The sequence below is a fragment of the Aspergillus karnatakaensis genome, assembly GCF_047715665.1.
Source record: "Aspergillus karnatakaensis strain CBS 102800 unplaced genomic scaffold BJY04scaffold_55, whole genome shotgun sequence".
NCBI classification, from domain to species: Eukaryota; Fungi; Ascomycota; class Eurotiomycetes; order Eurotiales; family Aspergillaceae; genus Aspergillus; species Aspergillus karnatakaensis.
In genome coordinates, this window is record NW_027395767.1 from 36,931 (window position 1) to 61,682 (window position 24,752).

Here is a 24,752-nt window from a genome sequence, read left to right on the forward strand (position 1 = left end):
GAAATATCGCTTCTAGGTTGCTGTAGCTGATCCCCGTCGGAACTTGAAATCGGTTCCACGTTTTTCCTTCGTCCCTTCATGGATGGATGCTCACCGAATCCGAAAATGTGATCTCACACCATGATATCATACCCAAGCACCTCCGTTTCACACCTCTACCTGACTTTCTGAGTTCGAGGAGGCAATTCTGCCAATTTGACGAGCGCCAAACAGCGCAGCGGGTCTGGAAACGGCCAGATTGGAAATCAATGGCTTCCTGGGCATTGTGAGGTCCAGAGCCTACCCCACCCCGCGGATGATCCGTCTCCATCATTATGACCTCCAGCTTGGCCGTATCCGGTATCTCCGAAGTCGGATCCGAGGTCGGGGTTGCCGTCTAAGCCCTAAGTCCGGGATACAACTTATACTTCATCACTACCTAATCTTAGGTGAGCTGGCAGGGTGGGCCTTGTTGTGACCTCCAGCTTTTTACCTGAAAACTTGAGAATTTAGAATCTGAAACGATTCTTGAAGATATATGAGCAGGCTAGTTTTGCTCTTTTACCCTTGCTGCTGAGCTTCTAGTCTAGTTCTCGCCATGAACGCCAGATTAATGGCTTGGGCTGTGCAGATCGATAGATAGTTAGATGACTCTCTGAAACTCATTCCGGAGTCCTAGATAGACGCTCGTATAGTCTAATTGATACTGTACCTAAGCCCTCTTCTCCGCCTCATTGACCTCTTCACCCCGTGCCTCTATTTCAGACGTTCTCTCATACACCCCGTCAAAATGATACACCGCTATAAGCGACGCAGCAACAACCCAAGCCGCAGCACCAATAATAGTGATCGTCCGGATGCTATGGTGGTAGCTAGGCGCATACTTCGCGTTGAAGATCTGTCCGCCGGAGAGGCCGCCCAAGTTGACTGCGATTGTCATGACACTATATTCCCAGGTTAGTGCCGAGAGGTGATAGTGAGAGATGGGGGAATATGGACTGTGGATGGTAGAGTACTCACGCGCTCGATATACCCCGGTCTTGGTCGGAGGTGCAGTGTCCTAGGATCCAGGCGACGTTTAGGACGCTGGTTTCTGGTGGTTAGAATATGGTATACACGGTAAGAATTGAATGGAGGGGATGTATTGAGAACGTACTGCGTAGTAACGCCGCAGAAATTCGCAATGATTAAAATAGCATACTTGTGCCATTTGTTCGTCAATGTAGCTAGAGTTAGGAGACAACCCCAGGTTATCACGGACCACGAGGCCGACACGAGTGTGAAGAGGCCTCTATATCCTGTCTTATCACTGTATTATTATCTCGTCAGCGCATGGACCTTCCGCGAGCACTCAATTCGAGGAACAGAAGTGGATGGGAAATATACCTCGCATGCCCCAACGCAATCGTCATGACAATCGCCCCAAAATACGCAACCGACGACAACGCATTCGAATGCACGGTGCTGAAATCAAACGACTTGATTATTGCCGGTGTGTAGAGTGTCAGCCCGTGCAATGCACAGGCAGAGAGCATGGTCAGAGCCACGTGGAACCAGAGGCGGTAGTTCTTCATTGTTTCGAGGATTTCGCGCCAGGAGATCTTCTTGCGTTTGCGGTCGTTGGAATGAGATTCAACATGTGAGTTTGGTTCGGTCTCGGGGAGACCTAGTCGACTGAGCATGATGTGTCGCTGGCGTGGGGTGAAGTAGCTGAAGCGGTTTAGGCCGATTATGGGGCTCGGGTTGCGGATGGATCTCGGGTGGAAGAGGAGGAAGATTAGGGCGACGAAGATGGTCATTAGGCCTTCGACTGTTTGATACAATCTTAATTAGAGTCTTGCTTTCGACGGATGAGTATAAAAAAGGTGAGCATACTTAGCCACATCCACCTCCACCCACCCCAGCCGCCCACGCCGGCTAGGTTAAGCATTCCTGCTGCAAGAAGACCTGATATTCCGCTTGCGAGAAGCTTGCCGAGGTAGTAGTAGCTTATTCTAGATGAGAACTCGTCGCGTTTGTACCACATGGTCAGGAGATACATGCCGCCGGGCTCGAAGCCGGCTTCGAATAGCCCTAAGAGAAACCTAGTTGCAAGGAAGCTGGAGTAGCTCTGGATCCATGACTGGAATGTAGCGATGAGCCCCCAGATAAATATCTGAGCGGAGAGCCAGAGCTGAGGGGGGAACTAGAATAGAAAATGAGATAGTGAGTAGGTTTGATACCAGGGCGACATGTCGAGGCGAGACGTACGATTTGCATTAGGATATTAGATGGTAGTTCAAAGATAACCACACCAACGAGAAACATTTGTGATCCGACATTGACCTGGTTGGTAGTAATGTTCAGGTCCTCGGTGATTGTTGAAGTCAGGCTGTGGGAGAGATTTCCACGGTCGATTTGCACCATGAAGTTTGCAGCAATGAGGGTTGGGAGGAGGACCCAATCTATTCTAGAGCGGACCTCGTGGTAAGAGTTAAGTACGGATTAGATCCCGATGTCTGTACTTACAGTCGTACGACCCTCCGCTCCTCTTGTGGAGTCCAATCTGGCATGATGGTGCCATGAGCGACGCTTTCCCCATCGTTCTCCTTGAGCGAGGCAGAGGCTGATAGAGCCTTGCCCTGTTCTTGCAGCTCCACACTCATTTTGCGGGGTTTTGTTGCGAGATTTTGTAATGTGAACTTTCTCTGACAAACATGCAGGGAAATATCACAATCTTAGGACCAGCCAAATCATTTATACGCGTACAGTAGTTACCCTGCGCCCAGAGATGAGATAGCATAGATAAGACTGTATGTCCGCGTCTGGTTAGAGCCAAGCTGGTTACCCTCAAACACTAGCAGTCTCCAAGCAAAAGGTATCGGGGCTTGCAATAATGTAATCCCTAAAGATAGCCCCTCCGAATAACCCGCAGCCATTTGAATTGGCGTTGCGTGGCATTTGGAGACCCTCGATCTATGGAGACAAACATCCGGCGGATGCATCCGAGTCCGGTCCGATCCCGCATCCGTCGGCTGTCACGATAAGCATCACGACAACAACCTACACATCAGATCAACAACTGTTGGTCTGAAAGGAATTCAAGCCGTCTCAGCTTGGTGCTGCATATCGTGTCTTTGGAAAATGAGATCAAGCAGTTCCGGGCTCTCTAACCTGCTCAAATTGGGTCGTCAGACTGTAAGATCAGCAGGGAGACTGACCGCTCAAAGAAACGTACCAAGGCGACCGGTCTCAACAAATTATGGCCCAAGTCAAAAAAATGGAATTTCAACAATAGTACTGGCCAGTATTGCGGTGGTTTCTTCAGGAACTGCAATCTCACTTTACTTAAGATCTTCCAATGCGCCTACTCCGGGCGGCTTGCCAGCAATCCAGTATGCTGACACGAAAGCGATGATAAAGGTGCGAGGGAAAGCCTACAATTAGTCTTATCCATTCTAACAAGTGTTTGAGCTTTTAGGCTGCTCAGGAAATTAAAGCCGTACTCGGAGAAGACGTGGTAGGCTTCGATGAAGATGAAATCGAAACTCATGGATATTCGGACTGGTCAACAAGCAATTCATCAGGGCGTGCAGTAGCAGTGGTGTATCCACGTAGCACAGAGGAGGTTTCGAGAGCTGTTGCAATATGTTACCGATATAATGTGCCCATCGGTACGTATCGATCAACGAAAACTGAGTCGAGAATGTGCTAACCAATACGCAGTACCGTATGGTGCCGGCTCATCTGTTGAAGGAAACTCGTCCTCGCCCTACCGGGGCATTGTTATCGATGTATCGCGAATGGATAATGTCATCGGGTTTCACCCAGAAGATATGGACGTCGTTGTCCAGCCCGGCGTGAACTGGGCTGAACTCAACAAGACCACCGAGAACGAAGACCTTTTCCTCCCGTTAGACCCATCACCAACAGCTACCATTGGCGGCATGGTCTCAACGAACTGCAGCGGCACAAACGCATTCCGATACGGCACGATGAAAGACTGGGTCGTCAATGTCACAGTCGTTCTTGCAAACGGACAGGTCATCAAGACAAGAAGACGGCCGAGGAAAACGTCTGCTGGATATAACCTCACTTCGCTCTTCGTAGGTGCCGAGGGCACACTGGGGATTGTCACTGAGATTACACTCAAACTGGCAGTTGTTCCCAAGGAGACGAGCGTTGCTGTCGTTTCTTTCCCAACGATCGCAAAGGCTGCCTCGGCAGCTTCAAATATAATTCGATCAGGTGTGCAGCTCGCAGCACTGGAATTGATGGACGATGTACAAATGCAGCTTGTCAATCAACATGGCAGCCCCGCAGTGCGCGCAATGAATTGGGACGAGACGCCAGCCTTATTCCTCAAGTTTGCCGGTCCTTCCAAGCAAACTGTCGACTCGGATATTAAACGGGTAGAGGGCTTGATTCAGTCGTATGACCCTTCGAGATACGTTTTCGCCAAAGATAAAGAAGACGAGACCAGAATCTGGGCGGCACGTAAGGAGGCACTGTGGACAATGATATCAATCAAGCCGGAAGGACACGCTATCTGGTCTACAGACGTGGCTGTGCCCATTTCCAAACTCGCAGAAATTATCGAGCTGTCAAAGACGGATGCTGGAAAACTGGGAGTTTTCTCGAGCGTTGTTGGGCATGTTGGAGACGGAAACTTCCATGAAGCGATCATGTATGATCCTAAAGATCCGGCAAAGAAAGCGGCTGTGGCGGAAGTGGTTCATAGGATGACGGATCGGGCGTTGGAGATGGAGGGCACTGTCTCTGGAGAACATGCCATCGGGATTGGAAAAATGGTTTGTTCTCTACCAAGTTTCGCTGCTCTGACTAACCAGTTCCAGGACGCGCTTTTCAATGAGGTCGGACCTGACACAGTGCATGTCATGAAGTTGGTGAAGAATGCGCTGGATCCGAAGTGAGTTTTGCTCAACAACAGTCTCGGACTATAACTAACTCAATATGCAGATGGATTATGAACCCAGGCAAGGTATTTGAGCTTCCTAGCGGGTCTGTAACAGCTGCACCAAGCCAGTCTTCGTCTTGACATACTGAACTCTCACTCGAGCCTCCTGAATAGCATCTTTGTAGCCTATGTCTCCGCTGCTATATACTTAGTGCCTGATGATAGCTTATAAAGACAGTCTTGTGTGATGTATACTTGAGATGTATCACGAATGAACAAGTAATTCTATACCTAGAATTCTCCTGTCTAACAAATTCACAATACCCTCCGACTCACTACTCTATGAATAGCTTCAGCAGCATACTTGACGTTCCTCGTCGTAAGCCCACAAATTGAAGCCCTCCCCGACGGCAACAAATAAACATGAAACTCCCTCTTCAAAGCCTCAACTTCTTCCAAAGTCAACCCAGTATACGAAAACATCCCCGTCTGCTCAACAATATGCTCCCACCTCCCCGGCGTCCCCAACCGGACCAACTCCTCATACAGCGCCTTCCTCATATCCTTTATCCGCCCACTCATAACCAGCAAATCACCGTGCCACACCCGGTGCAACTCATCACTCCTCAGAATCTCCGTCGCAACTCGACACCCAAACCTCGGCGCCATAGACACATTCGCCCGATGCAGATCAACAAGATGGTTCTCAATCGCCGCTGTAGGGAGCACAGAAACCTCCCTCGAAACAAGAACATACAAAGCCCCCGTGCGCTCTCCATACAACCCTAGATTCTTCGAGAAGGACTGGCAAACAGCCATCTCGATACGAGGGTATGTACAGAAGTGTCGAACCGCCCAGGCGTCGGTGTTTAGGTCCCCCGACGCAAAGCCTTGATATGCGAGATCAAATATCACGAATAGATTCTTTGCTTCGCATAGCTGGGCGATCTCTCGCCACTGCTCTTTACTAGGGTCTAGGCCCGTTGGGTTGTGAGCGCAGACGTGGAGGAGGATCGCGTCGTTGTTTTGGGCTTTCGTGACTAGTTCTCGCATCATGCCGGAGAAATCGAAGGATTTGGTTGAGTTGCTGTAGTAGGGGTACGACTTTAGATTGACGCTTGGTGCGTTTTCGCGCCATATATCGATGTGGTTGCTCCATGTTGGGTCCGGGAGCCAGATATTCGTGGGCTGGGTGTGTCTTTGAAGGAATGATGCAATGAGACTATTAGCTCCTGTGCCGGAGACGGTCTGGATAGAGGCAATTAGTCCTGCGTCTTTGTTGGTAATCTTGTTTCCGAAGACGAGACGTTGCGCGGCTTGTAGAAACTCAGGGCATCCCCGGAGAGGCAGGTATTCGTGATCCAGGAACTCGACTTTCAATCTCTTTTTTGCTTCCGTGACGGCTTGGAGCTGCCATGGCTGGCCATTGTCATCTCGATATGCACCAATGATGAGGTCAATCTTGCGAGGACTTGAGTCGATCTGGTATTCGGATACTAGGGCGAAGGGGCCTTCGGAGGGGGTAGGTTTCAGTTGTGCGAAGCGTGATGCTTCTGGTTGTGGGGTGATGCCGATGGCCATTGTGATTGTATGGAATTAAACTATAGCCGAGACTAAGTTCCATGACTTGTAGAATGTAACCATTATATAGGTAGCTGATGCAGTGTCTTTTGTTGCGTGATATTGTATAGAGACGGAGGCTTATCCGGGCGGGTCCGGAAGCTATCCGAGTGACCTTTCGGAGAGCAACAGTATGAGAAACGTCAGGTGGTATAAGGCCGGTTTAGATACATACCTCATTGTTGTCATTTTAATCAAGCTTGGTGCGAGTAGAATCTCGGTTGCACCAGAGCACGCAATAAACTTTGTTCTCTTGGGTGCTATGCCTCGTAGATGCCTCGGAATAGGTATAGACACGTGTTGCTCAGGGCTTCCCAATGGTTAGAATAAAGAGCAACGTGAGGCCAACTGAAATATAGCAGATGAGGTCTCTCAGAAATTGCAAAGGTATACAGTTGGACGCGACTGGATCTTTGCCTGTTTTGACATCCGCCGGATACGGGCCGGCTCAAACTATAGAAATAACCAAAGGCCAAACATCCAAGACATCATAAACCAGTATGTTTGTCTTTCGTTCCTCATGAGATGAGATTCCTTTACCGTCATGTAGACTTTCACTCATTCCCTCTCGACATACTCTGCGGGGCAACGGCTAGATTTCAGTGCATCCCAATGAGCGGGCTTGTGATTTGCATGACCAGAAATGGACTGGATAGATTAAGTGCTCCAGCATCGAAGAAGGGATGAAAGTGTGTTGTTTACTTTGAAAGATGAGGAACAATTCCAAGGTGTTATCTCTCAACATGGTGTCCCTCCACGTGATAAGGATATGGATGTCCTCCTTTCGTTTTGGAGGCTGCCTCGTAACTCCACGTTATCTTTCACCTTGTCGCTTAGTTTGGACCATCATCCTCTAGAGCACAGATACTCAATCATATCCATCTCTTGAGGGTCGCAGCCATCGCTTTGTCCGTTTGAGGACGCAGAAACCTAGCGCCGATGAGCCAACTAACAAGCGATGGCCGAGCGCGTAAACGTACGCAGCAAGCCTGCGAACCATGCCGGTACAGCTTTCCTCTCTCCAAAGACTACCAAGCACGTCGATCTAATCGTTGAGCTCACAGCCGCAAAAAGTCGAAGTGTTCTGGAGAGCGCCCCACTTGCTCAACTTGTACCCGACTAGGCCATCGGTGTTTCTACAAAATGGAACGCTTTTACTTCTCTGCCATGGGGGGTCAAACCCAACACCAAGCTAGGGACACCTTGAGTAGCCCAGGCCAGGCATCTGATGTGAACCAAGATCAGTGGGTAATGAGAACTGCAAATGCCCGGTCATGGCCCTGAACTGACTGGGAGTATTGATAGCATGACCGGCTCAATCAAATGGAGAGCACTTTGGCAACCCTTGTGAACGAACTGAAGGACCGACCCCTACCTACTTCGACGTTACGCCCCCCAGAGGTCTTACCTTTCTCTCGGACTCCCGGTTTACCACCTATCAGTGTAATGAATCCAAATATCCCTCGATCTGCGCCGTCTCCTGCTCTTGTAGCGAGGGATAGTGCTTCACCAATGAATGGACCTTCGCCTGATAGCGCAGCTTTTCCTTACCCGCCCGTCCGGTCGTGGGCAGCGGCAGTGGAAATCTCAAAGACATATCTGCTGCTTTGTGATTCTCAGCCCCTGCCGCTTTTTTATCCGGACACTTTCGTCTCAACTTTCCCAAATCGATCTTTCGAAATTGTGTACGGAGTTTTGGCTGTCGCGCTTAGATTTGCTGATGAAACCACTGCCGCAACGGGGTCTCTTCCTAATGGTAAAGAGTGTAAGCAAGCTGCTTATCACCTGGCTATGTCTAGTATATCGACTGGTCATATAGAGCTGTCAACCTTGCAGACACTATGTCTTCTTGCAATCATGGAGTTTAACGGTAGGCTTTGAAATACCACTTTCATAATGCGTTCTGAGCTAGCAGATGTCTGACTGGTTTCTATGATAGATGGAAATATGACGCAGTGTCGTGTTCATGGAACCCTGGCATTGACACTCGCTCGATCTGCTCAACTGGACCGAGAGCCGCGTGGAATCTACACTATGGAACAGCAGGCCATTGAGGAAAGGCGGCGATGCTATTGGAGTATTGTCCTTCTCCATCACCTTATCGGAGAGCCCATCACAATACGAACGCCTATCGTTCTTCATTCTTCGAAGCTTCCGTTTCCGACCAGTGCGGCATCGCCTCCATCCGCTGCCCTCAGCTTGGAAGGACAGACTGTCGCCTCCTCGGAAACGCCGACTGAAGAGCATGGTATCTGCTCAATCGTCATCCAGCTAAGTGAGGTCTGGTGTATGGCACAGGCCTACGTTCGCAGCCATGGGGGGGCAGCGGACGGATCTGGGAGTTGTCCTCCATGGCACTCATCATCCAAGTATTCAAAGACCATGGAGCTCGTCATGAACTTGGGTGATAACTTGCCTCCTGCGCACCGATACCGCTTTATACACCTCTCAAGCGTCGACTCCGAAGACCTACAGCGCTCTCGAGACTATTGGGCTCCTTGGCTGCTCAGTCGCTTCCTCTATCACACCACACTCTGTGTTCTCAATCATCCAATACTGATCATGCTCCAAATCCAAGGAAACCGAGATGTCTCTGAGGTATTCCTGCAGCAGACCACCTTTGCGCGCATTCACCATACCTCCTGGCTTATGCATTTTATTGAGTTTCTAGACTCGAGGCAATTCTTCGTCTCAGATCCTATTTTCGGTTACTGTGCTGCCGTCCTAGCAACTATTGAGCTTCATCAAAGCTTTACCGACGCAAAACCAGAGACTGCAGAAAAGCGAAAGCAAAACTACAAGTATTGCCTTTGGTTCGTGCGAAAATTAAGCGACAGATGGCCGTACATGCTGCAAGTTGTGAGGATACCCTTAATCAAAACGCTCCTCTAACACAGTGCACTAATACAATCTCAGGCGAACGATCTGCAGCAGCTCATGGAAACAACGTCAGCATTATACCAATCTAATATTAACAATCCAAACGCCAATAAAGTTAGCGTCGACATCTCCGGCTTCTTTCGGATTCTAGATATATCCGAATTCTGCTCGGCGGGGATTACCACTTCGCCATTTGGCCCCTCACTACTGCCCAGTTCAGCTCATCTCGAATTACCAACACAAAGTCATCTCGAACGTCTGCCCCCAATTACAGAGATAGGCAATCAGTCTAGGTCTCCCCCTCATCTCCCGCCGCTGAACATGGAGGGCACTAGTGAGATTGGACAGGAACATAATCACGAAGACCAATTTGCGAGCAGCACTTCTCAAGGTTTCAATCGATATCCGATGGCTATGGAGAATGACGACATGTTGCTCCAGGCTGATCAACTCTTCGGCTCGCTTTACGATCTCATGACGCCTTGGGATACAGTGCCTGGTACAGATATAGGCGCACCGTTTATGTAGTGCTGTTTGGATAGGAGGCTTGCACCAGCCTGGCCAGCAAGCCGACGGCAATCCTTCCCAAAATGACAACGGCGGTTCGAATCAACTCACATCTCCTGGTGCCGTGACTTGCTCCGGGTGGCAGAGGGAACAGACCCGACAACCACCTACACTGAGACGATGTAACAGGCTACGAAGCCTAAAGTCATAGAGGTACGGAAGCCTCAGTGACGCCCATGCTCATATCAACATACCATCACACTTTCTTCCTCGTTCGCTTCCTAGACAGCCCAAGATTCCAGGTGGGCTTCCTCGGTTTTAACCATGAACCGGCTTGGAAATACTTGCTCGGCGCGCGATGCAGTCGGCTCAGGCTATGTGAACCACTGATGCAAGATGCTATGTTGAAGGTTAACTGAGATCTGTGACAAGCAAGGACTTGATTGTTATCAACGAGACAGTGGCATAGAAGCTACAAGCACATCGGCGTATTCCTGGGCGAGGAATTCCTGAGAAAAGGCCAAAGACCTCTTCTGTGGCTGGTGATGCTGTTAGGATACGAGGCTTCGAGTGTGGACAACAACAGATCACTGCATGAGTATAATCCTCCATTTTCGAGGCTATGTTCTTACTCCCTCCTCAACTTCCAATCTCGCTTGAGATGATATAAAATTATTCTAAATTGGTGACACTGTGTCGGTTCTATGCAATCCGCCTCTAGCTCCGTCGCCCTAGATCTAAATTATCGCCCTTCACACGCAGTGGCCCATATCTACCATAATGTATCAGATAATAAACTTGCCCTGAGGTCGTGCCAACTCCGATACATATTTCCTTTGAGTCGAGTTCCTCCTGAACACTTCTTTTAAAACTCCCCTCAATAGACCCACGGAATAATCTTCCACCTCACAATCCTCTTATACGTCTTCCAATCCTCCCCATACTTCTTCGCACACATTGCATCGTCTCTACCCTCACGATGGATTAACAAAGTCCCAAAATAGAGCACATAGAAGTACGTAAAGACCATCCCCCACCCAGCCGCTGAGTCCTGAACAACCACCCGCCCATCTACCATACGCAGACCCTCCGAGTCACCAGCCAGTATTGTCCCCGCCGGCAAAATCATATACCCCGCGAGGCCGGTCGGCAGACTAAACGGCAGCGCCTGCAGCCAGTCTCCGAAGTAGTTAATATGCCTGGAGATACCCCACCATCCGGATGTGAGGAGGCGTGTCCCTCTCTTCGTTTGGATGGAAGATAGATTCGCCACGGCGGGGTTAGCCGGGTCGGTGCGAAACATGTGTTTCTGGTTGTTTGCTGCCCTGAAGATGTAAAGACCTAGCACGAAGATTGCCACAAAGGCGATGATTCTGGTCCAGCCGAGATGCAGGGGGTAGGTGGAGAGGTAGCGGCACTGGGTTGAGTAGAGGAAGGGGACCCAGACGAGGTCGCCGAAGGAGAGCATGAAGCCCATGCCGTCGGTGGTGGTGTCCATCATGGTTAGGATCACGGACTCGCCGTATTGGCTGCTGAAGACGTAGTATGCTTGCACGGCGGTCGTGAAGAGGATGCTGTCGGAGATATACCCGTAGTTGCGGTATTGTCTTGCAATGAAGGCTAGATCAAGAAGGGCCCAGAGTGTTAAGCCGGGGCAGAATTCGCACCAGGTCTTGATGTCTACTTCGCCGAGGAATGGTAGAGTCACGCGAGGGTTCAGCTCGCGGCCGATGTAGAAGTCGTAGATCATGTTGCCTGTGACGCCTCCGGTAGCTAGCTCTCGCATGTCTCGGTTGGGGTACTTGGTGTCCACGGTGAAACTATTCGCGTACACGAAGATGGAGAGTGCATATGCTATGAGGATGTTCGCTGTCAGGAGCTGCACATAGTTGTCGGAGATGTACGTCCACACGACGAATTCGGCACCCTGGAGGTAACTCCCAGCGCCGCAAATGGCTAATATAACCAAGCTTGAAAAGAATGCTGCGGTAAGAGTTTTAGTATACAGTTTAAGGCAGAAGAGCACTCGACAGGGCTGCACGTACAATTGAACCGGTACTGAAGCGGCCGCCCATGGTGCTTCAACTTGGTACCATAAATTTCTTGAGCAGGCAGAACCCTCCACAGAAACAGGTTGAAAACATAGTAGCCGACCGAAATTAGCATCGCGTCCCAGCTAAAGAGTGTAGTGACATCTGCATTGAGAAGCCCCGTGTCTGCCTTCACACCCGCCCAGGTAAGAGACTGGGGATTCAGAAGACTTGGTACTGGACAGCCAGAAACATCGTTGCATCCAAAGGCAAACGCTATTAGCAGCACTGGCAAGCCAAAGATGATGGCTGCGGCACCAAAACTATAAGGAAAATATTAGCATGACCCGGAGTGAAGGAGGGGTGCACCTACGGTCCACCAAATTCGTACTCGACAGCCATTGGCTCGATTCCGGAGTCTAGAGAGGAGACTGAAGCTGTACGAAGGGGATATTTTGCGCAGGAAGAAAGTGGTCTGCTCGGATGCTGGGGCTTCCGTACCTCATTCAAGTCATGTGACTTTTCTGTAGAGAAAAGGGGGCTGGCTGGCTGCCCGCTGGCTGCAGGTGCTCTCGCTCTCGCCTAAGGTTCCAATCGCCAATTGCCCTTGGCAAATGGCCAGCGATTGATCACAACCTCAGTGCATAGATATAAACTCCTTGGTTAAGAACGCCGCCGCAACATGGACCAGACGATATTATCCCAAAATGCCTCCCTCTATTTTTACAAAAGTAGAAAATTACTGTACATTTTTGCACCAGGTGATCACTCATGCACACCAGCAACGATGCTAAACTGGCCTCCTCCAGCTGCGAACACCAATCTCTTCCCGTCAACATGCTTGTTACTCAATAGTGTGGGAAGAACGACTTCATCCACACCGCCGGGCTGTCCAGCTTGCTGTTGAACATTGAACCCCCAGCTATAGGCATGCCCCTCTGTCGTAATCGCGAAGGAGTGGTCAGTTCCTATACCGATAGACTCGACTGGTTTGTCGATACCACTGACTACCGTAGGCACCTTCAAGATTCGTGGTCTGTCGTACTCATCGGTGATGACATTGGCAGAATCGATTTCCTTCGGCTCAAGCCCAAGCGCCTTATTCTCGATCCGACCCCACGATATGCACTGTCCTTCTTCGTTGATTGCAAGGCTGTGGTCCTTTCCACCATGTACTGAAACAATCTTGGATTTCCCCTTGAGAGACTGGACCTTTGTGGGGTAGACCACCATGGCGTTATTCTGACCAGCGTTTGAGAAGATTCCAGTCTGTCCATAGTTGTTCGATCCCCAGGCATATACAGTGCCGCTTTTGTGAATCGCGAATGAGTGATATTCTCCAGTGCCAATATCAACGATACCAGACGGCAGGGCACATTCTCCTGGCGTAAGGGGGTGAGATGCATCGTGGTGTACTCGTCGTCGCCCAAGCCGGTGCTGCTCATCGCAGCCCCAAGACAGGACAATTCCCTTCGCTGTTAATGCCAAGACATGCTGGCCGCCAGCCACAATTTTCTTCACATTGCTAAGACCGGGGATCAAAGCCGGGGTCCTTTGCTGCTTTTTAGAGTCGGGCCAGAAGCCTAGTTCCCCACTGTTTCCCTGGTAACTGTTAGTGGATATTCCGAGATAGAGATATGGAGAACTTACTCTAAATGTACCCCATCCGAACACTGACCCGGTGGTAGTGAGCGCGAATGTTGCGCTGCCAGTAGCTGCCAGTTGCGTGAAGACGGTGTTTCGCGGGAAAGAAGATGAAGGGATTGGTAAAGGAGTAGCCTCTTTCAAGTTCAGGTTGGCTTTGTCCTCATCATCGCTGTCAGAATCGCCCTCTTCGCGTGTTTTGATCTCCTTAGGATCCAGCTTCGTATCCCTTCCTAGGGTTCCCTCGTCGTTGACACCCCAGGTCAGGATCTTGTTGTCGTGTGTCAGTGCCGCCGAGTGAACTCCACCAACAGCAAGAGCAACCACTCCGACTGTATCAGCCGGGAGCTTCGGATTCAGAACCGGACGCGGAATCTCGGTTTTCTGAGTCGCATCTCCCAAGCCCAGTTCTCCATCGCAGTTTGTCCCAAAAACATACACGTCCAGACGCTGGGTCGGCGCGGTGTTTATGGACTTTGGGGCTTCTGTTTTCCCCGTTAGAATATGAGCTTTTCGACAGACGAATTACAGAATCAATTGCGTTAAGCTCTTTCACCAACCTTTTTGTTGTCGCTTGGTCTCCCTCTCGGCAGGTTCAGAGACCGGGGCTTTCCTTTTCTTGTTCTTGTCGGTTGTTGCACCGTTCGTTTGGGCGCGTCTCGTGCGCGTTGAAGGCTCTGATCTCGCAGGCATGTTGTCTGTTATACCTTTCGATGAGGTAAGGCGACTGCAATTACGGAGATGAAGTGAGAAAGAAAGCAGGTCGTTTGGCGGAGTGTCTTGTCTTTGTTTATGAAGCTAGCCCAGGTCTTTCTTGGCAAACACACGGTGGCACCTCCTTGCTGCCTCACTTGTAAGGCTACCACCCCAGCCTGCTCAGCCTCTCTGCATCAAACGACCAAAGACTTTTTTATAGAAACTATGTTCTAGCTGGGCTCAATCCTCTCCAGCTGATGTTGCTACAACTACCCCTCGAGCTGGCGCGTGCCATTTGGTATGAGCTAGATTCCTATGCTGATAAAGCCACACTCATCCTGACATGTCGCCGATTCCAACAAGCATTTAACACCGATTTCTACCGCTCGCTTACCCAGTCAGAATATGAGTCTGATATGGCACTGGTATGGGCAGCATCCCACGGAAATGAGGCTTGCATGCGAAATCTTCTAGCCCATGGCCTAAACCCCAAGACCAACGAGTGCTTCGACATCACCAAGTACACGAACTTTGAAAACCATATCTTTCCTCGTGTCGATGATCACGTCGAATATCACGAACTCATGTCGTCAAGTATTGTGGCTTGTGCGGCGCGGCTTGGTCATCTTGGGATGGTCAAGTTGCTTATTGACGCCGGGGCCAATATCAACTGCCATGGAGGGAACGGCGATTTCCCGCTCATATGTGCGGTTGGTCAGGGGCATGTGGGGGTCGTGAGCCTCCTCCTCGATGCGGGTGCATGCGCAAACTTGGAGATCGGGGGAACAGGGACTCTCCTGGTATATGCTTCCTCTCGTGGGTTCCTCGATGTTGTTGAATTACTTTTGAAGAAGCGCGATTTACCTACCTAGATAGCTGGGCTATCCTCCAACGTTCATGAGCCATTACTTTGTGAGGGGTGCCCGTATCAAAGGCTCCTTGAGGCACACAGAGCCGCAGGACATATCGACCCTCGAACGAACATCTTTTTTCAAGTTCCTTATGGATCGGAAAGTTTATAGAAGCTGGCTTATGGAAGAGATAAAATTCTGGGCAGCAGCGGTTGTGTAGCAAGATAGGAAGGGGTAGACATGATCCATCAAAAGTGATGAATCCCCGTCCTGAGTCTACACCTTACATGTGCAGACTGGTAGATATACTTCACTGTCCTGGCCGGCAGTGAGCAAATACAACTAAAATATGCTACCTAACGACCACGTGTTGACTAGAGACTTCGTGGACAAATTTTAAAATAGCAGAGCTAGCGTTAATACATCTCAAACGGTGGAGAGTATGCATCTTGACTTCCAAGCCTGTCTCGTCGCGGTTATATTGGGCTAATGATACGATCAATCAGGCTGCCTCTGAATGGTGATACCGTGTAATGTTGAGTCGCGCAATCGGGGTGTCAACAGACACCCCTAGAGGAAAGCCAAGAAACTGGCTTGCACTTAACGTCCGTCTGTATCATCTTTGAATCAGCTAGGTGTCGTTAAGGACAAGTGCTTCCCTGTTGTTTCGCTCCGCGTGAATAGCAGTCTGGCGAAAAATGCCCGCTAGTTTGGGTGAGCCCTTCTAGTGTCGTGGCTTTCAAGAAAGCCACAGCATGACACGCGGACGCCTGTCCACCGAGCCCTTTTGGGTAAGGACTACGACAAGTGCGAATCGAGATGAGCCGCTGGTGGCTGTAAGTGGGCTCTATCATGATGAGGACGTTCACAGGAGGTAGCTTCAGATCACTGCAAGCCAGCTGCACCTCAACGGAGAGGTGTAAGATCCAATGGATCCGATCCAGGGCAACGTCAGAAATCCTGAACGCCAGTCTCTCCTTGTAGCCGCGACGTCACATCAGCCCCCTCATCACCCTCAATCAACCATTCTGGCTCCTCAGCATCGAAATAGCGGTCCTGCTCCTCTGAGAGATCATCGTATTCCTCATTGTCATCGACGCCAGAATAGTCAAAATCGTCATCTTCGCCCCTTAGAAAGCGGATTGTCATCTCCCACCTCCAGGCTTTCTCTCCATCCTCTTTGCTTCTCGGTATCTCATCGCGATCTTCCGCCAGGATCTCCCCATTCGGACCCCTCGCATAGCTGAACATTGCGTGCGGATCGGGGTGATTGAGCGCGTCCATTTTCGCCTCTGACCGTAATAGATCGGCTTGCAGTACGCCAGAGAAACCCTTCGCACGTCCCTCTGCTTCTCGCTCTGCTGGTGTTTGAAACCGTCGAATGAGGCGGTCGTAGAGTAATGGGTCTGCGGTGCGGGGTGGTATTAGCTCTCTCCTGTATAAGTAACTAGCCAAGCTATAGCAAAACCAAAGGAGATGCGCGCTCAGCCAGGAAGATGAGATAGAGCATGCGGACCGGCTAGCTCGAGGTCTGCAGAGAAATACTCCGGGTGGAGGTCGAGATATCGCTTGCGACGGTTCTTGATTCGCGTTGCGGGGGAGATCGCGGAGCTTGACGTAGTAGCGTCATCGTTCTGGATAGAGCGCTGGTCATTCTCGATGCCGGTGCCCATTGGAAATAGAGGCATATTTGTCAGGAGAGTATTAATATGAGGGGTTTTGGTGGGACCTGGATGCGAGTGTGAAATGGTGGTGAAGTCTGAAGAGAGTCGGAAGCGGGCGGCAAATTTGTTCATCAACTCCGCCATCAAATCATCGCTACCACAGTCTCCGGAGTCAACGACATTTGATCAATTATTGATTTAATTGGTCGGAGCTTGGTTGCTGCTAGCTTTTGGATTGAAAAGGACATGTAAGAGCGTCTCCTATTCGTTTCACATATCGTCCCAAGCACTTGGCACTATCGTGTGGCAGCTCTTTAAATGGAGTCGACCTCAAAAACTAACATTTCTTAGGTTATTTTTCTATCCTTGAACGAATATTGATTCATGCCATGGCACCGTTTAGGAGCATATACCAGCAGGATGCTACCAAACAGCTGGTTGTTGGTGTCTCCCTACTTGCCCTTTCCGCGGTCTACTCCTACGTCTTTCTCTTGAACTTGGCTCCGATCTATGGGTCAACTCCCTCGCACATCTTCCACGGCTACGGGGTCGGCATTGCAGGTGCAGCTGGGTGGTTCGCCAAGGACCACATTCATCGCCTCTCTGGCCGTAATGCCGTCTATTTGGTTCCTGTTGTTGCCTTTTGGCTCCCTGTCCTCCAGTACTTTGTCTCTCAGCAAAGCTCCTTGCTGGGGAACCCTACCGGCCCGCTCATCACCGGAATAGTCGGTTTGTACCCGTTGGTGCTGCTTTCTGTGGCTTCCGCTGGAAAACTGGTACAGTCTGGTCTCAATCTGAACCAGCATGGGGATTTGGTCGCTGAGCATATTCCTCTGATGGGGTCGTACGTCGTCTTCGCAGTAGGCGAGTATCTCGCCAAAACATTCCTGACCAGGTTCATTGGATCTACCGTCTTCCTCAGTCGCGCGGGTCTTCAGATCTTGATCCCGGTCCTATATGCTGTTGCCATTCCATCTAAGATCCTGCTTCTGGCCATCCCGTCCTTGCTGTTCTCATTGACTTACAACGTGCACCTTCCGCTGGGACATACAACTAGAGCCCTCAACTCTGCCATTGCCGAAGACGGATTCGCGCTTGTCGCCCGTCAGGACTCCAACACAGGCTATGTCTCCGTTCTGGACAACCTTGAAGACGGCTTCCGTGTCATGAGGTGTGACCACAGCCTCCTCGGCGGCCAGTGGATCAAGAAGCGCCCCAACTACACTCCTCCTACGGTTAAAGACCCCATCTACGCGGTTTTCACTATGCTCGAGGCAGTCCGTCTCGTTGAAACAGCACATGGAGCACCCCGGGTCGATGCAGACAGCAAGGCACTCGTCATGTAGGTTTCTCTGTTCACCTACTTTTGATCACCTCAAGGGCCATCCAACTAACCCTTCCAGCGGTCTTGGAATCGGCACCACCCCTGGTGCCCTAATCAGCCACGGCATCGACACAACAATCGTCGAGATTGATCCGGTCGTGCACAAGTTCGCCGGGCAGTACTTCGAGCTCCCCTCCAACCACACCCCCGTCATCGAAGACGCCCGCACCTTCGTCCGCAGAAACCAGGAATCCGCCAATCCAATGCAATACGACTATATCGTCCACGACGTCTTCACCGGCGGCGCCGAACCCGTCGAGCTCTTCACCTACGAATTCATCCGCGGTCTCCACGCCTCTCTCAAAGATGACGGCGTGATTGCCATCGTACGTTCCCCAGCTCACCAGCCTTTTTACCGTCAAAACTAACACCCCCAGAACTACGCCGGCGACATAACCCTCTACCCCGCCTCCCTCGCCATCCGCACCATAAAAGCCATATTCCCAACCTGCCGGCTCTTCCGCGAAGAATCCGACTCCGAAGTCGGCCTCGACTTCACCAACATGGTTATTTTCTGCACCAAGACGCCCTCCTCGTCTCTGTCCCCGGACCAGGGTCTCACATTCAGAGAACCCGTTCCTGCTGATTTCCTCGGCAGCCGGTTTAGAGCTCGCTATCTGGTTCCTAGGCATGAGGTTGATGCGGCGCGGTTCATGGCTGTCGAGAAGGGTGGCAGGGCGGTGCTGCATGATAAGGAGGTGAAGTGGTTGCATAAGTATCAGGATCGGGGGGCTTTGGAGCATTGGGGGATCATGAGGACGGTGTTGCCGGAGAGGGTTTGGGAGATGTGGTGAGGGGTGCGTTATGCTGGTCGAGTGGTTGGGGTGTGGGCTAGGAGCTTAGTTTGGAATCGGAGATGGAATGGTTGGGGTGGATTTTGGTTCGTGCTTGTTGAATTATATAAGATTGGTAGTTATACAGAGCTATATAAAAGTAACTTTTATATCATAACTTCTTCTCGGTGGGATTCATACACATACCAAATAGGGTAGCGAAAATATATACCAACATACACTTGTCAAAATTGAATGCAAAGTCTACTATTGGAAGTATTGCTGCTCAAAAGTACAATTATGTATTCAATGCCACTGGTAACAACCTTAAATCACATAGCTATCACCCCTTCCCATGAAAATGTACTAGAAAAGGTATCTACGCTAACCATAATCAAAAGGAAAAAGAAAGTCGGGGTATGTACTGAATGAGTGAAATGTACGGGTTGCCAAAGCCATGACTGGTTCCTGAGCAGTGCTGTTCCAGGATTGACTATCATCAGCTAGCCTTCCAGGGAGCTGATGTGCAGTGCAGTAAGCAACGAAACCGGAGTGTCCAACTCCAATAGATGTACGTCCAACAGAGCATATCGGTGAGATGCAGAAGGTTAATCGACTTTGATTACCATTGATTATACCGAAGGGCTTCCGCGGGCGGGACTGCCTCCGGGCTTCCTAACTAGGCCTGCGAAGAAGTTCGCTAGTGCTTGGTTGTTCGATTTCTCGTCGCCTCCCCCGGGTGATGAGATGGGGTCCTTTCGTTGGGACCGGCTGGATTCTCGCTCCTGATCACGATATTAGTGCTCTGTTTAAATATGATTTCGGGAAGACGTACTTTGAGTTTCCGTAACATGTCGTCAGCATCGACCTGAATGCCTCCCATATTGAACTGGACCGGGCCAATATGTTCATTGACTCGGCCGTTATCGTCCAGCGGCGACATCTCCAATTGAGGCGTTTTCTTGGCCGCTCGGTCTTTCTCATCCTCAACTTTCAACTGTTCCAACAACTCTAGCTGCTTGGTGAAGAAGCTCTGCATATCAGATGTCTCAATCTCAATTTTGTTGCCGCCCTGCTGGCTTCCGGGGTGAGTCATTGAGGTGTCTCGCTTCGGGTCTTGGATAGTCTGCTCGTAGATTGCTACCGCGCTCGTTCCGTCGTCCCCGCCAGAAGCATCGTCACTCTGAGCTCCATCGTTGGCGCCAGTCAATGGCTCAGGTAACTCCTGAATTTCGATGGACCAGGCTGTTGCTATGCTCTCCATATCGAACCCTTCTCGTTGAATTCGGATCTTAGCCCATGAATCCCAATTCGGAGGGATGAGGATCTTGTTCCGGTCGATATATTCAGCTTTCAAAGTTTGTCGTTTTAGTAGAGAGTGTATGTCGAGAGAAGAGTGCACAAGGGTTTGGACAAAATTTGGGAGGAATGGAGAGGTGTATATGAGGGATCCGCCATCTGCAACCCGTTAAAAAGTTAAAACGCACAGCATAGCTTGGGGCCCGTACGTTTTGCCAGTATTGTTCGCACAAATTGGAGAATAAAGTCAAACTTCTCTTCGGGCCAGCCATGATCTCGTTCTAACTTCTCCATCTTATCGGCCTATCCGTACGTCAGCAGCTTGTCCTTGTTGCTAGACCTTGGGGTTACGCACTCCTTGACACACCACACACAGCGGAATCCCAAGTCCTTCATCCCACTCCCCAGGACCTATTGTAGCAGCACCCCCGCTAGTCAGTTGTGACCCCGCAGAAGCGGCGATTGGCCCCCTTTTCCGATCTTTCCATTCCGTCATCACCTCTTCCATAACAACCTTGGTATCATCATCGAGCGAAACAAGGACGTGGCGCAAGAGGCGGATCCATTCTCTGAGCCGCCTTACCCATGTCCATGGTTCTGTCCAGTCAAGGAGGATTACGACGAGGGTCTCAGGGATGGACCGAGGCGTCAGGAGAGGTTTGAGGAGCGGAGCGAAAGATAAAGATGGTTCGGAGAGTAGGTATGTGGAGACACGCGCTAATGTATCTTCTGAAGAGCATGTCAGCATAAATCAAGCTGGCGGAGACCTCAGTTCCCAACTTACCCTCTTGGTCCGCATCCAACACATCAAGGTATGTGTATCCCAGGGCGAACTGGTTGGCAACCGGTGGTACCTTGCCCTTTCGTTTCCCAGTCGATAAGCCATCAGCATCATCTGCAGATATGGTTTCTAGAAAGTCTCGCTGGCTTCCGGGTGTACCTCCTGAAAAGTGGCGGATTAGCAACGATGGGCAGAAAGCTCATAGAACGACTTTCGCACCAAGTATCAGGAGATTCTTCTCAGGTAAGCGCTTCCCGGTCGCAGCGCTATCCAGCATAGAAGACCAAATGTTCTTCTTTGGGCCATCTTTGCTCGACGGCCGACTGTTGTTCCCCGTGCTGGATCTTGTCCGCGAGTTCTGCGTCGTTGTAGGCATTGTCTGTCGGAAACTAGCCACGCTCAGTCGGCGCAGACCATTCCAAGATTCTCTGGTTTATGTTTTCAAAGCTCCGGTGAATTGACGCGTTGAAACAAAGTGGAAGAACGGTGGTGAGTAGTGGCACAGAAAGCGGAAGCGGAGAGGGTGGTCAGGGCCCTCAGGGGACGTGTCTGGAGGTTGATAGACACTAAGATTGCGGAGTTCGTAGATCGGGTCGGGATGAGCGTAGACTTCTGGTGTAGTAGGAAAGTCGCAGAGCTGTACAGTTCATGAAACCAAATCCAGGAGACTCAACATGCTGACAGCGGTGGTTCTTTGACTTGTATGTCTCCCCTGGATCCACAACACCTCTTCATCCCCAAATATCTCTTTTGGGAAGGCCTCGTCACGTGATGGCGTATCCGTGGATCGCGGCAAGCAGCGATGGAAGCTTTCGATTGGCTCCAACTCAGACAGCTCAACAGTTCTCACCTTTGCATCAGAAGCACTGTCAAGCAAAGAAAGGCATCATGAACAACATCCGCCAAGTTCAAGCGCTGAACAAGCGGGAGCTAGAGAATGCCATGTGCGTAAACCTCCTCGCCTCTCCCGCGGTCTTGCTAATTCCGACCAAATTTTTAGTCCTTCAGAAGCTTCATGGCACGCCGATTATCGCGATACAGCCTACATCTACATCGGTGGCCTTCCGTTCGACCTCTCAGAAGGCGACATCGTTACAATTTTCTCACAATACGGTGAGCCGGTACATGTCAATCTCGTGCGCGACAAAGAGACAGGAAAAAGCCGAGGTTTCGCTTTTCTCAAGTATGAGGATCAGCGCAGTACGGACCTCGCTGTCGACAACCTTGGGGGAGCAACAGTTCTAGGCAGGATGCTACGGGTAGATCACACACGATACAAGAAACGTGACGAGGAGGAGGACACAAACAATGTTGCCAAACTAATGGGCGATGCGGTCGGGAAGGAAGCTGATGACGATACGGACAATGAGGCAAGAAGACGGAAGAGGCGGGACCGTGGCGATGACAAGGAGCGCGAGCCGCGCAGACGCCAATTGTCAAAAGAGGAGATCGAATTGGAGGAGCTGATTCGCAACCATGATGATGAGGACCCAATGAAGGAGTATCTCATTCAGGAGAAGCGTGAAGAAGTAGCGCAAGCGTTGGAAAGAGAAGCAAAGAGAGAGAAGTCGTCGCGGCGACGAGAGTCTAGCCGGGAGCGATCAAGTCGTCATTCTCATCACCACCACCGTCGCCATCGACATGGCGAGGACCGTTCACGCTCAAGAGAAAGGAGCAGCCGTGACTACAAAGAGCGTAGAGAGCCACATCGAAAGGAAAGATCTCACAGGGACAGGACCCCGGAGCGTTCTCGATCGCCGACATCCCGTCGGGAGCGGGATAGACATGATCGTCACCGATGAAGACTTCCACAAAAGAAGCATATGCCAATGATCGCTAACTATGGCTGCCACCTATTTGCGCTGTAGGGCTAGCTCGAGGTCACAAAACCACTTGCATGTGGTTTATCCAGAGGCGGACGTACTGTGGAAGCTGGATAAGTTATTGAAGTCGCCTCGCTTATCACTTGTCCTAGCTTTGATTGCCGCCAATGATTCCTGTTCATGTGCTGCCCTATCGCCGGGAAATCTCGTTAGATACTGGTTCTCTGGGTTGATTTGGTTCGCGTTGCGTAAACGCCGAATCTTTGACTTTACGTTGACTCCTCAGCCACCTCCGAGAAATCGTTTCCATCCCTCTCTTATGCAGTATCGCTTCCCATCATCGCCTTCGCGAAGAACGAACTTCTCCCACCTTCCATCCCTACCTGAGCTCACCACAAGTATGGTATTATCATCGGACCAGCCTATCACGCCCTTCAGTGGTCGTCCTAGCCCAGTTCCGAGAGGCGGAATATATCTTGCACTAGGTCCTTCATCTCCGATCTCAAAATGTGCACTCGCAAAGGAATAAACGTCGGAGAAGACCCTAGGAAGAAGCGGTATTCTTCCGAGAATCCCCCACTTCTTATTCAACCCTTCTTCTGACGAATTTGCTGGTTGGCTCTGGTAGGGGACGTTGCTTGGGTGCGGAAGGTCAAATACATGTAGGGTAGACTTATCGGATGTCACAGCTAACAGGTTATTCGACGGTGAAATCGCAAGCGAGAATATAATGGCATGATCTACTCCTCGTCTGAGTTCAGCCATCTTTGCGCAATTGCTGGTGGCGAATATTCGTATTAAAGTTCCCTATAGTGATACGTTAGTCGGCGATGCATTAATTTCACTGTAAACGAGGGTCTACCGCTTCACTCGCAGTCGCAAGCACCTCCCCATCAGGGCTCAAAGCCATCGCGCGCAGCGGAGTGCTATGCGCAGGTATGATGCTGACATTCCCGGTTTCCAGCTCCACGATCTGAACTTGTCCCGGAGATCGACCAGGGAATGCCAGTAGTTTCTGCCCCAGACATGCCAGCCCCAAGGGATTGTCTGTTGTTTCGAAAACCGAAAGCTTTTTCGGCGGAGTGGAGAAGGCAAAGGTATGGATGCTATTGAGCAAAGCAACAACTATGCGCGACTTCGATAACCGGACGCCGAGGACGGAGGTGCGGAACTCGAGTGTGATGACGGCTTTTTGCTTCACATCGTCCCAAATAACTAGCTAGTCATTTTGTGAACAGGGTTCGGAGAAAAGACACCGGCTTTTCACACCTTGTTCTGCGGATACTTCGGCTGCCTGCCGCCGCCGACGAGTGCAAGGTATTTTGTCTGTCCGAGCATGACCGCAACGCCTATCCCGGCGTTGAAATCTAGAGTAGCTTGCGGTTAGTGACACTTGATTAGACTTCTTGACGGAGTTGATGCACATACCTCTGGATACCTGGAGCTCGCATGGGTTGGCGCTGAAGACTGTATACAGTTAGTGGTAGGTTCTCGCACGCGTGGTAGGGTGTAGCTCGGCCTACCGCAGAATCCAGAATCCAAGGCAACGGCGAAGCAAGTATTGTCATGGTTGAAGGTGGTTGATAGGGAGTAGGGGCCCTTAGAATCGTCAATAACCTGTCGCGTATCCATCCTGGTGAGGAGGACACCGGATTATTAAAAGCAAAGGCGCTGAAAATCAAAAGCTCGGAAAATAGGATGTTGAAGAGTAGATAGAGAGCCAGGAACTGGGATCGACGTTGGTTCCGCTGACCTCATCCGGGTAGACTCTCGTTGCTCTCATGGACGCTAGCCGTTTACGGCATCAGACTTGCGCGGAGTATAGCCAGCAGCGCTCTTTCCCGTGGTCTAAGGAAGACTAAACCCCCAGGGAATTTCTCTGAGTCTTTGAGAATGAGGATATGATGTTTAGATTCTTTCTCTT

The 24,752-nt window shown here is 50.6% G+C and overlaps 12 protein-coding genes across 12 annotated transcripts; 5 read left to right on the forward strand and 7 right to left on the reverse strand.

Annotated features, from left to right (window-relative positions):
* BJY04DRAFT_198004 (vitamin H transporter) lies at positions 1-2,931 on the reverse strand. Its single transcript, XM_073712555.1, has 7 exons — positions 2,488-2,931; positions 2,230-2,428; positions 1,855-2,164; positions 1,366-1,789; positions 1,136-1,288; positions 1,000-1,065; positions 1-923 (listed from the first exon to the last, which is right to left on the reverse strand). The coding sequence occupies exons 1-7, from the start codon at positions 2,622-2,624 to the stop codon at positions 692-694; spliced, it is 1,521 nt and encodes a 506-aa protein (XP_073567275.1). The 5' UTR covers positions 2,625-2,931; the 3' UTR covers positions 1-691.
* A 441-nt stretch (positions 2,932-3,372) lies between these two features.
* On the forward strand, positions 3,373-5,017 carry BJY04DRAFT_222017 (FAD-binding oxidoreductase; the record flags this gene model as incomplete). The annotated part of the gene is made up of 5 exons (XM_073717281.1): positions 3,373-3,381; positions 3,440-3,632; positions 3,685-4,769; positions 4,815-4,888; positions 4,939-5,017. The coding sequence occupies 5 exons, from the start codon at positions 3,373-3,375 to the stop codon at positions 5,015-5,017; spliced, it is 1,440 nt and encodes a 479-aa protein (XP_073567276.1).
* Positions 5,018-5,042: 25 nt separating this feature from the next.
* Positions 5,043-6,517, reverse strand: BJY04DRAFT_126961 (pyridoxal phosphate-dependent transferase). The gene has a single exon (XM_073708416.1). It carries the CDS (start codon positions 6,455-6,457, stop codon positions 5,192-5,194), a length of 1,266 nt encoding a protein of 421 aa, XP_073567277.1. The 5' UTR covers positions 6,458-6,517; the 3' UTR covers positions 5,043-5,191.
* Positions 6,518-6,883: 366 nt separating this feature from the next.
* BJY04DRAFT_198009 (putative C6 transcription factor) lies at positions 6,884-10,535 on the forward strand. The gene is made up of 5 exons (XM_073712556.1): positions 6,884-7,500; positions 7,561-7,744; positions 7,802-8,366; positions 8,436-9,355; positions 9,413-10,535. Exons 1-5 carry the CDS (start codon positions 7,436-7,438, stop codon positions 9,902-9,904), a joined length of 2,226 nt encoding a protein of 741 aa, XP_073567278.1. The 5' UTR covers positions 6,884-7,435; the 3' UTR covers positions 9,905-10,535.
* BJY04DRAFT_198013 (ergosterol biosynthesis ERG4/ERG24) lies at positions 10,536-12,361 on the reverse strand. Its single transcript, XM_073712557.1, has 3 exons — positions 12,287-12,361; positions 11,929-12,236; positions 10,536-11,866 (listed from the first exon to the last, which is right to left on the reverse strand). Exons 1-3 carry the CDS (start codon positions 12,313-12,315, stop codon positions 10,761-10,763), a joined length of 1,443 nt encoding a protein of 480 aa, XP_073567279.1. The 5' UTR covers positions 12,316-12,361; the 3' UTR covers positions 10,536-10,760.
* Positions 12,362-12,506: 145 nt separating this feature from the next.
* On the reverse strand, positions 12,507-14,440 carry BJY04DRAFT_127006 (RCC1 domain-containing protein). The gene is made up of 3 exons (XM_073708418.1): positions 14,118-14,440; positions 13,564-14,042; positions 12,507-13,515 (listed from the first exon to the last, which is right to left on the reverse strand). The coding sequence occupies exons 1-3, from the start codon at positions 14,248-14,250 to the stop codon at positions 12,679-12,681; spliced, it is 1,449 nt and encodes a 482-aa protein (XP_073567280.1). The 5' UTR covers positions 14,251-14,440; the 3' UTR covers positions 12,507-12,678.
* A 1-nt stretch (position 14,441) lies between these two features.
* On the forward strand, positions 14,442-15,590 carry BJY04DRAFT_127005 (ankyrin repeat domain-containing protein). The gene has a single exon (XM_073708417.1). The coding sequence runs from the start codon at positions 14,511-14,513 to the stop codon at positions 15,123-15,125; it is 615 nt and encodes a 204-aa protein (XP_073567281.1). The 5' UTR covers positions 14,442-14,510; the 3' UTR covers positions 15,126-15,590.
* A 465-nt stretch (positions 15,591-16,055) lies between these two features.
* BJY04DRAFT_222023 (uncharacterized protein) lies at positions 16,056-16,792 on the reverse strand (the record flags this gene model as incomplete). The annotated part of the gene is made up of 2 exons (XM_073717282.1): positions 16,056-16,510; positions 16,621-16,792. The coding sequence occupies 2 exons, from the start codon at positions 16,790-16,792 to the stop codon at positions 16,056-16,058; spliced, it is 627 nt and encodes a 208-aa protein (XP_073567282.1).
* Positions 16,793-16,890: 98 nt separating this feature from the next.
* Positions 16,891-19,103, forward strand: BJY04DRAFT_127018 (spermidine synthase). Its single transcript, XM_073708419.1, has 4 exons — positions 16,891-17,016; positions 17,120-18,110; positions 18,172-18,478; positions 18,530-19,103. The coding sequence occupies exons 2-4, from the start codon at positions 17,158-17,160 to the stop codon at positions 18,944-18,946; spliced, it is 1,677 nt and encodes a 558-aa protein (XP_073567283.1). The 5' UTR covers positions 16,891-17,016; positions 17,120-17,157; the 3' UTR covers positions 18,947-19,103.
* Positions 19,104-19,457: 354 nt separating this feature from the next.
* Positions 19,458-21,578, reverse strand: BJY04DRAFT_127042 (dynein family protein). The gene is made up of 6 exons (XM_073708422.1): positions 21,225-21,578; positions 21,009-21,167; positions 20,580-20,953; positions 20,434-20,527; positions 19,761-20,383; positions 19,458-19,710 (listed from the first exon to the last, which is right to left on the reverse strand). Exons 1-6 carry the CDS (start codon positions 21,379-21,381, stop codon positions 19,558-19,560), a joined length of 1,560 nt encoding a protein of 519 aa, XP_073567284.1. The 5' UTR covers positions 21,382-21,578; the 3' UTR covers positions 19,458-19,557.
* Positions 21,579-21,621: 43 nt separating this feature from the next.
* Positions 21,622-22,959, forward strand: BJY04DRAFT_127049 (uncharacterized protein). Its single transcript, XM_073708423.1, has 2 exons — positions 21,622-21,949; positions 22,006-22,959. Exons 1-2 carry the CDS (start codon positions 21,777-21,779, stop codon positions 22,805-22,807), a joined length of 975 nt encoding a protein of 324 aa, XP_073567285.1. The 5' UTR covers positions 21,622-21,776; the 3' UTR covers positions 22,808-22,959.
* Positions 22,960-22,994: 35 nt separating this feature from the next.
* Positions 22,995-24,545, reverse strand: BJY04DRAFT_127021 (phosphatidylinositol-3,5-bisphosphate binding protein HSV2). Its single transcript, XM_073708420.1, has 5 exons — positions 24,352-24,545; positions 24,257-24,295; positions 24,098-24,195; positions 23,691-24,047; positions 22,995-23,635 (listed from the first exon to the last, which is right to left on the reverse strand). The coding sequence occupies exons 1-5, from the start codon at positions 24,458-24,460 to the stop codon at positions 23,111-23,113; spliced, it is 1,128 nt and encodes a 375-aa protein (XP_073567286.1). The 5' UTR covers positions 24,461-24,545; the 3' UTR covers positions 22,995-23,110.
* Positions 24,546-24,752: the final 207 nt, after the last annotated feature.

Excerpts from the sequence above, each read along its gene's own strand:
- BJY04DRAFT_127021 (XM_073708420.1), bottom strand. The coding sequence starts at position 24,460 with ATGGATACGCGACAGGTTATTGACGATTCTAAGGGCCCCTACTCCCTA. Across the intron at positions 24,296-24,351 it reads CTTGGATTCTGGATTCTGCG|TCTTCAGCGCCAACCCATGC; the intron begins GTAGGCCGAGCT and ends AACTGTATACAG. Across the intron at positions 24,196-24,256 it reads CGAGCTCCAGGTATCCAGAG|ATTTCAACGCCGGGATAGGC; the intron begins GTATGTGCATCA and ends AAGCTACTCTAG.
- BJY04DRAFT_198013 (XM_073712557.1), bottom strand. The coding sequence starts at position 12,315 with ATGGCTGTCGAGTACGAATTTGGTGGACC. Across the intron at positions 12,237-12,286 it reads GAGTACGAATTTGGTGGACC|TTTTGGTGCCGCAGCCATCA; the intron begins GTAGGTGCACCC and ends TTTTCCTTATAG. Across the intron at positions 11,867-11,928 it reads GCTTCAGTACCGGTTCAATT|CATTCTTTTCAAGCTTGGTT; the intron begins GTACGTGCAGCC and ends CTCTTACCGCAG.
- BJY04DRAFT_127042 (XM_073708422.1), bottom strand. The coding sequence starts at position 21,381 with ATGCCTACAACGACGCAGAACTCGCGGACAAGATCCAGCACGGGGAAC. Across the intron at positions 20,954-21,008 it reads GTTGGATGCGGACCAAGAGG|AAGATACATTAGCGCGTGTC; the intron begins GTAAGTTGGGAA and ends CATGCTCTTCAG. Across the intron at positions 20,528-20,579 it reads TGTGTGTGGTGTGTCAAGGA|GCCGATAAGATGGAGAAGTT; the intron begins GTGCGTAACCCC and ends ACGTACGGATAG.
- BJY04DRAFT_126961 (XM_073708416.1), bottom strand. The coding sequence starts at position 6,457 with ATGGCCATCGGCATCACCCCACAACCAGAAGCATCACGCTTCGCACAA.
- BJY04DRAFT_198009 (XM_073712556.1), top strand. The coding sequence starts at position 7,436 with ATGAGCCAACTAACAAGCGATGGCCGAGCGCGTAAACGTACGCAGCAA. Across the intron at positions 8,367-8,435 it reads TGCAATCATGGAGTTTAACG|ATGGAAATATGACGCAGTGT; the intron begins GTAGGCTTTGAA and ends TTTCTATGATAG. Across the intron at positions 9,356-9,412 it reads GGCCGTACATGCTGCAAGTT|GCGAACGATCTGCAGCAGCT; the intron begins GTGAGGATACCC and ends ATACAATCTCAG.
- BJY04DRAFT_127006 (XM_073708418.1), bottom strand. The coding sequence starts at position 14,250 with ATGCCTGCGAGATCAGAGCCTTCAACGCGCACGAGACGCGCCCAAACG. Across the intron at positions 14,043-14,117 it reads GACCAAGCGACAACAAAAAG|AAGCCCCAAAGTCCATAAAC; the intron begins GTTGGTGAAAGA and ends CGGGGAAAACAG. Across the intron at positions 13,516-13,563 it reads TCGGATGGGGTACATTTAGA|GGAAACAGTGGGGAACTAGG; the intron begins GTAAGTTCTCCA and ends AACAGTTACCAG.
- BJY04DRAFT_127005 (XM_073708417.1), top strand. The coding sequence starts at position 14,511 with ATGTTGCTACAACTACCCCTCGAGCTGGCGCGTGCCATTTGGTATGAG.
- BJY04DRAFT_127018 (XM_073708419.1), top strand. The coding sequence starts at position 17,158 with ATGGCACCGTTTAGGAGCATATACCAGCAGGATGCTACCAAACAGCTG. Across the intron at positions 18,111-18,171 it reads GACAGCAAGGCACTCGTCAT|CGGTCTTGGAATCGGCACCA; the intron begins GTAGGTTTCTCT and ends TAACCCTTCCAG. Across the intron at positions 18,479-18,529 it reads ATGACGGCGTGATTGCCATC|AACTACGCCGGCGACATAAC; the intron begins GTACGTTCCCCA and ends TAACACCCCCAG.
- BJY04DRAFT_198004 (XM_073712555.1), bottom strand. The coding sequence starts at position 2,624 with ATGAGTGTGGAGCTGCAAGAACAGGGCAAGGCTCTATCAGCCTCTGCC. Across the intron at positions 1,289-1,365 it reads ATTGCGTTGGGGCATGCGAG|TGATAAGACAGGATATAGAG; the intron begins GTATATTTCCCA and ends ATAATAATACAG. Across the intron at positions 1,066-1,135 it reads TTCTGCGGCGTTACTACGCA|CGTCCTAAACGTCGCCTGGA; the intron begins GTACGTTCTCAA and ends ACCAGAAACCAG.
- BJY04DRAFT_127049 (XM_073708423.1), top strand. The coding sequence starts at position 21,777 with ATGGCGTATCCGTGGATCGCGGCAAGCAGCGATGGAAGCTTTCGATTG. Across the intron at positions 21,950-22,005 it reads CGGGAGCTAGAGAATGCCAT|TCCTTCAGAAGCTTCATGGC; the intron begins GTGCGTAAACCT and ends CCAAATTTTTAG.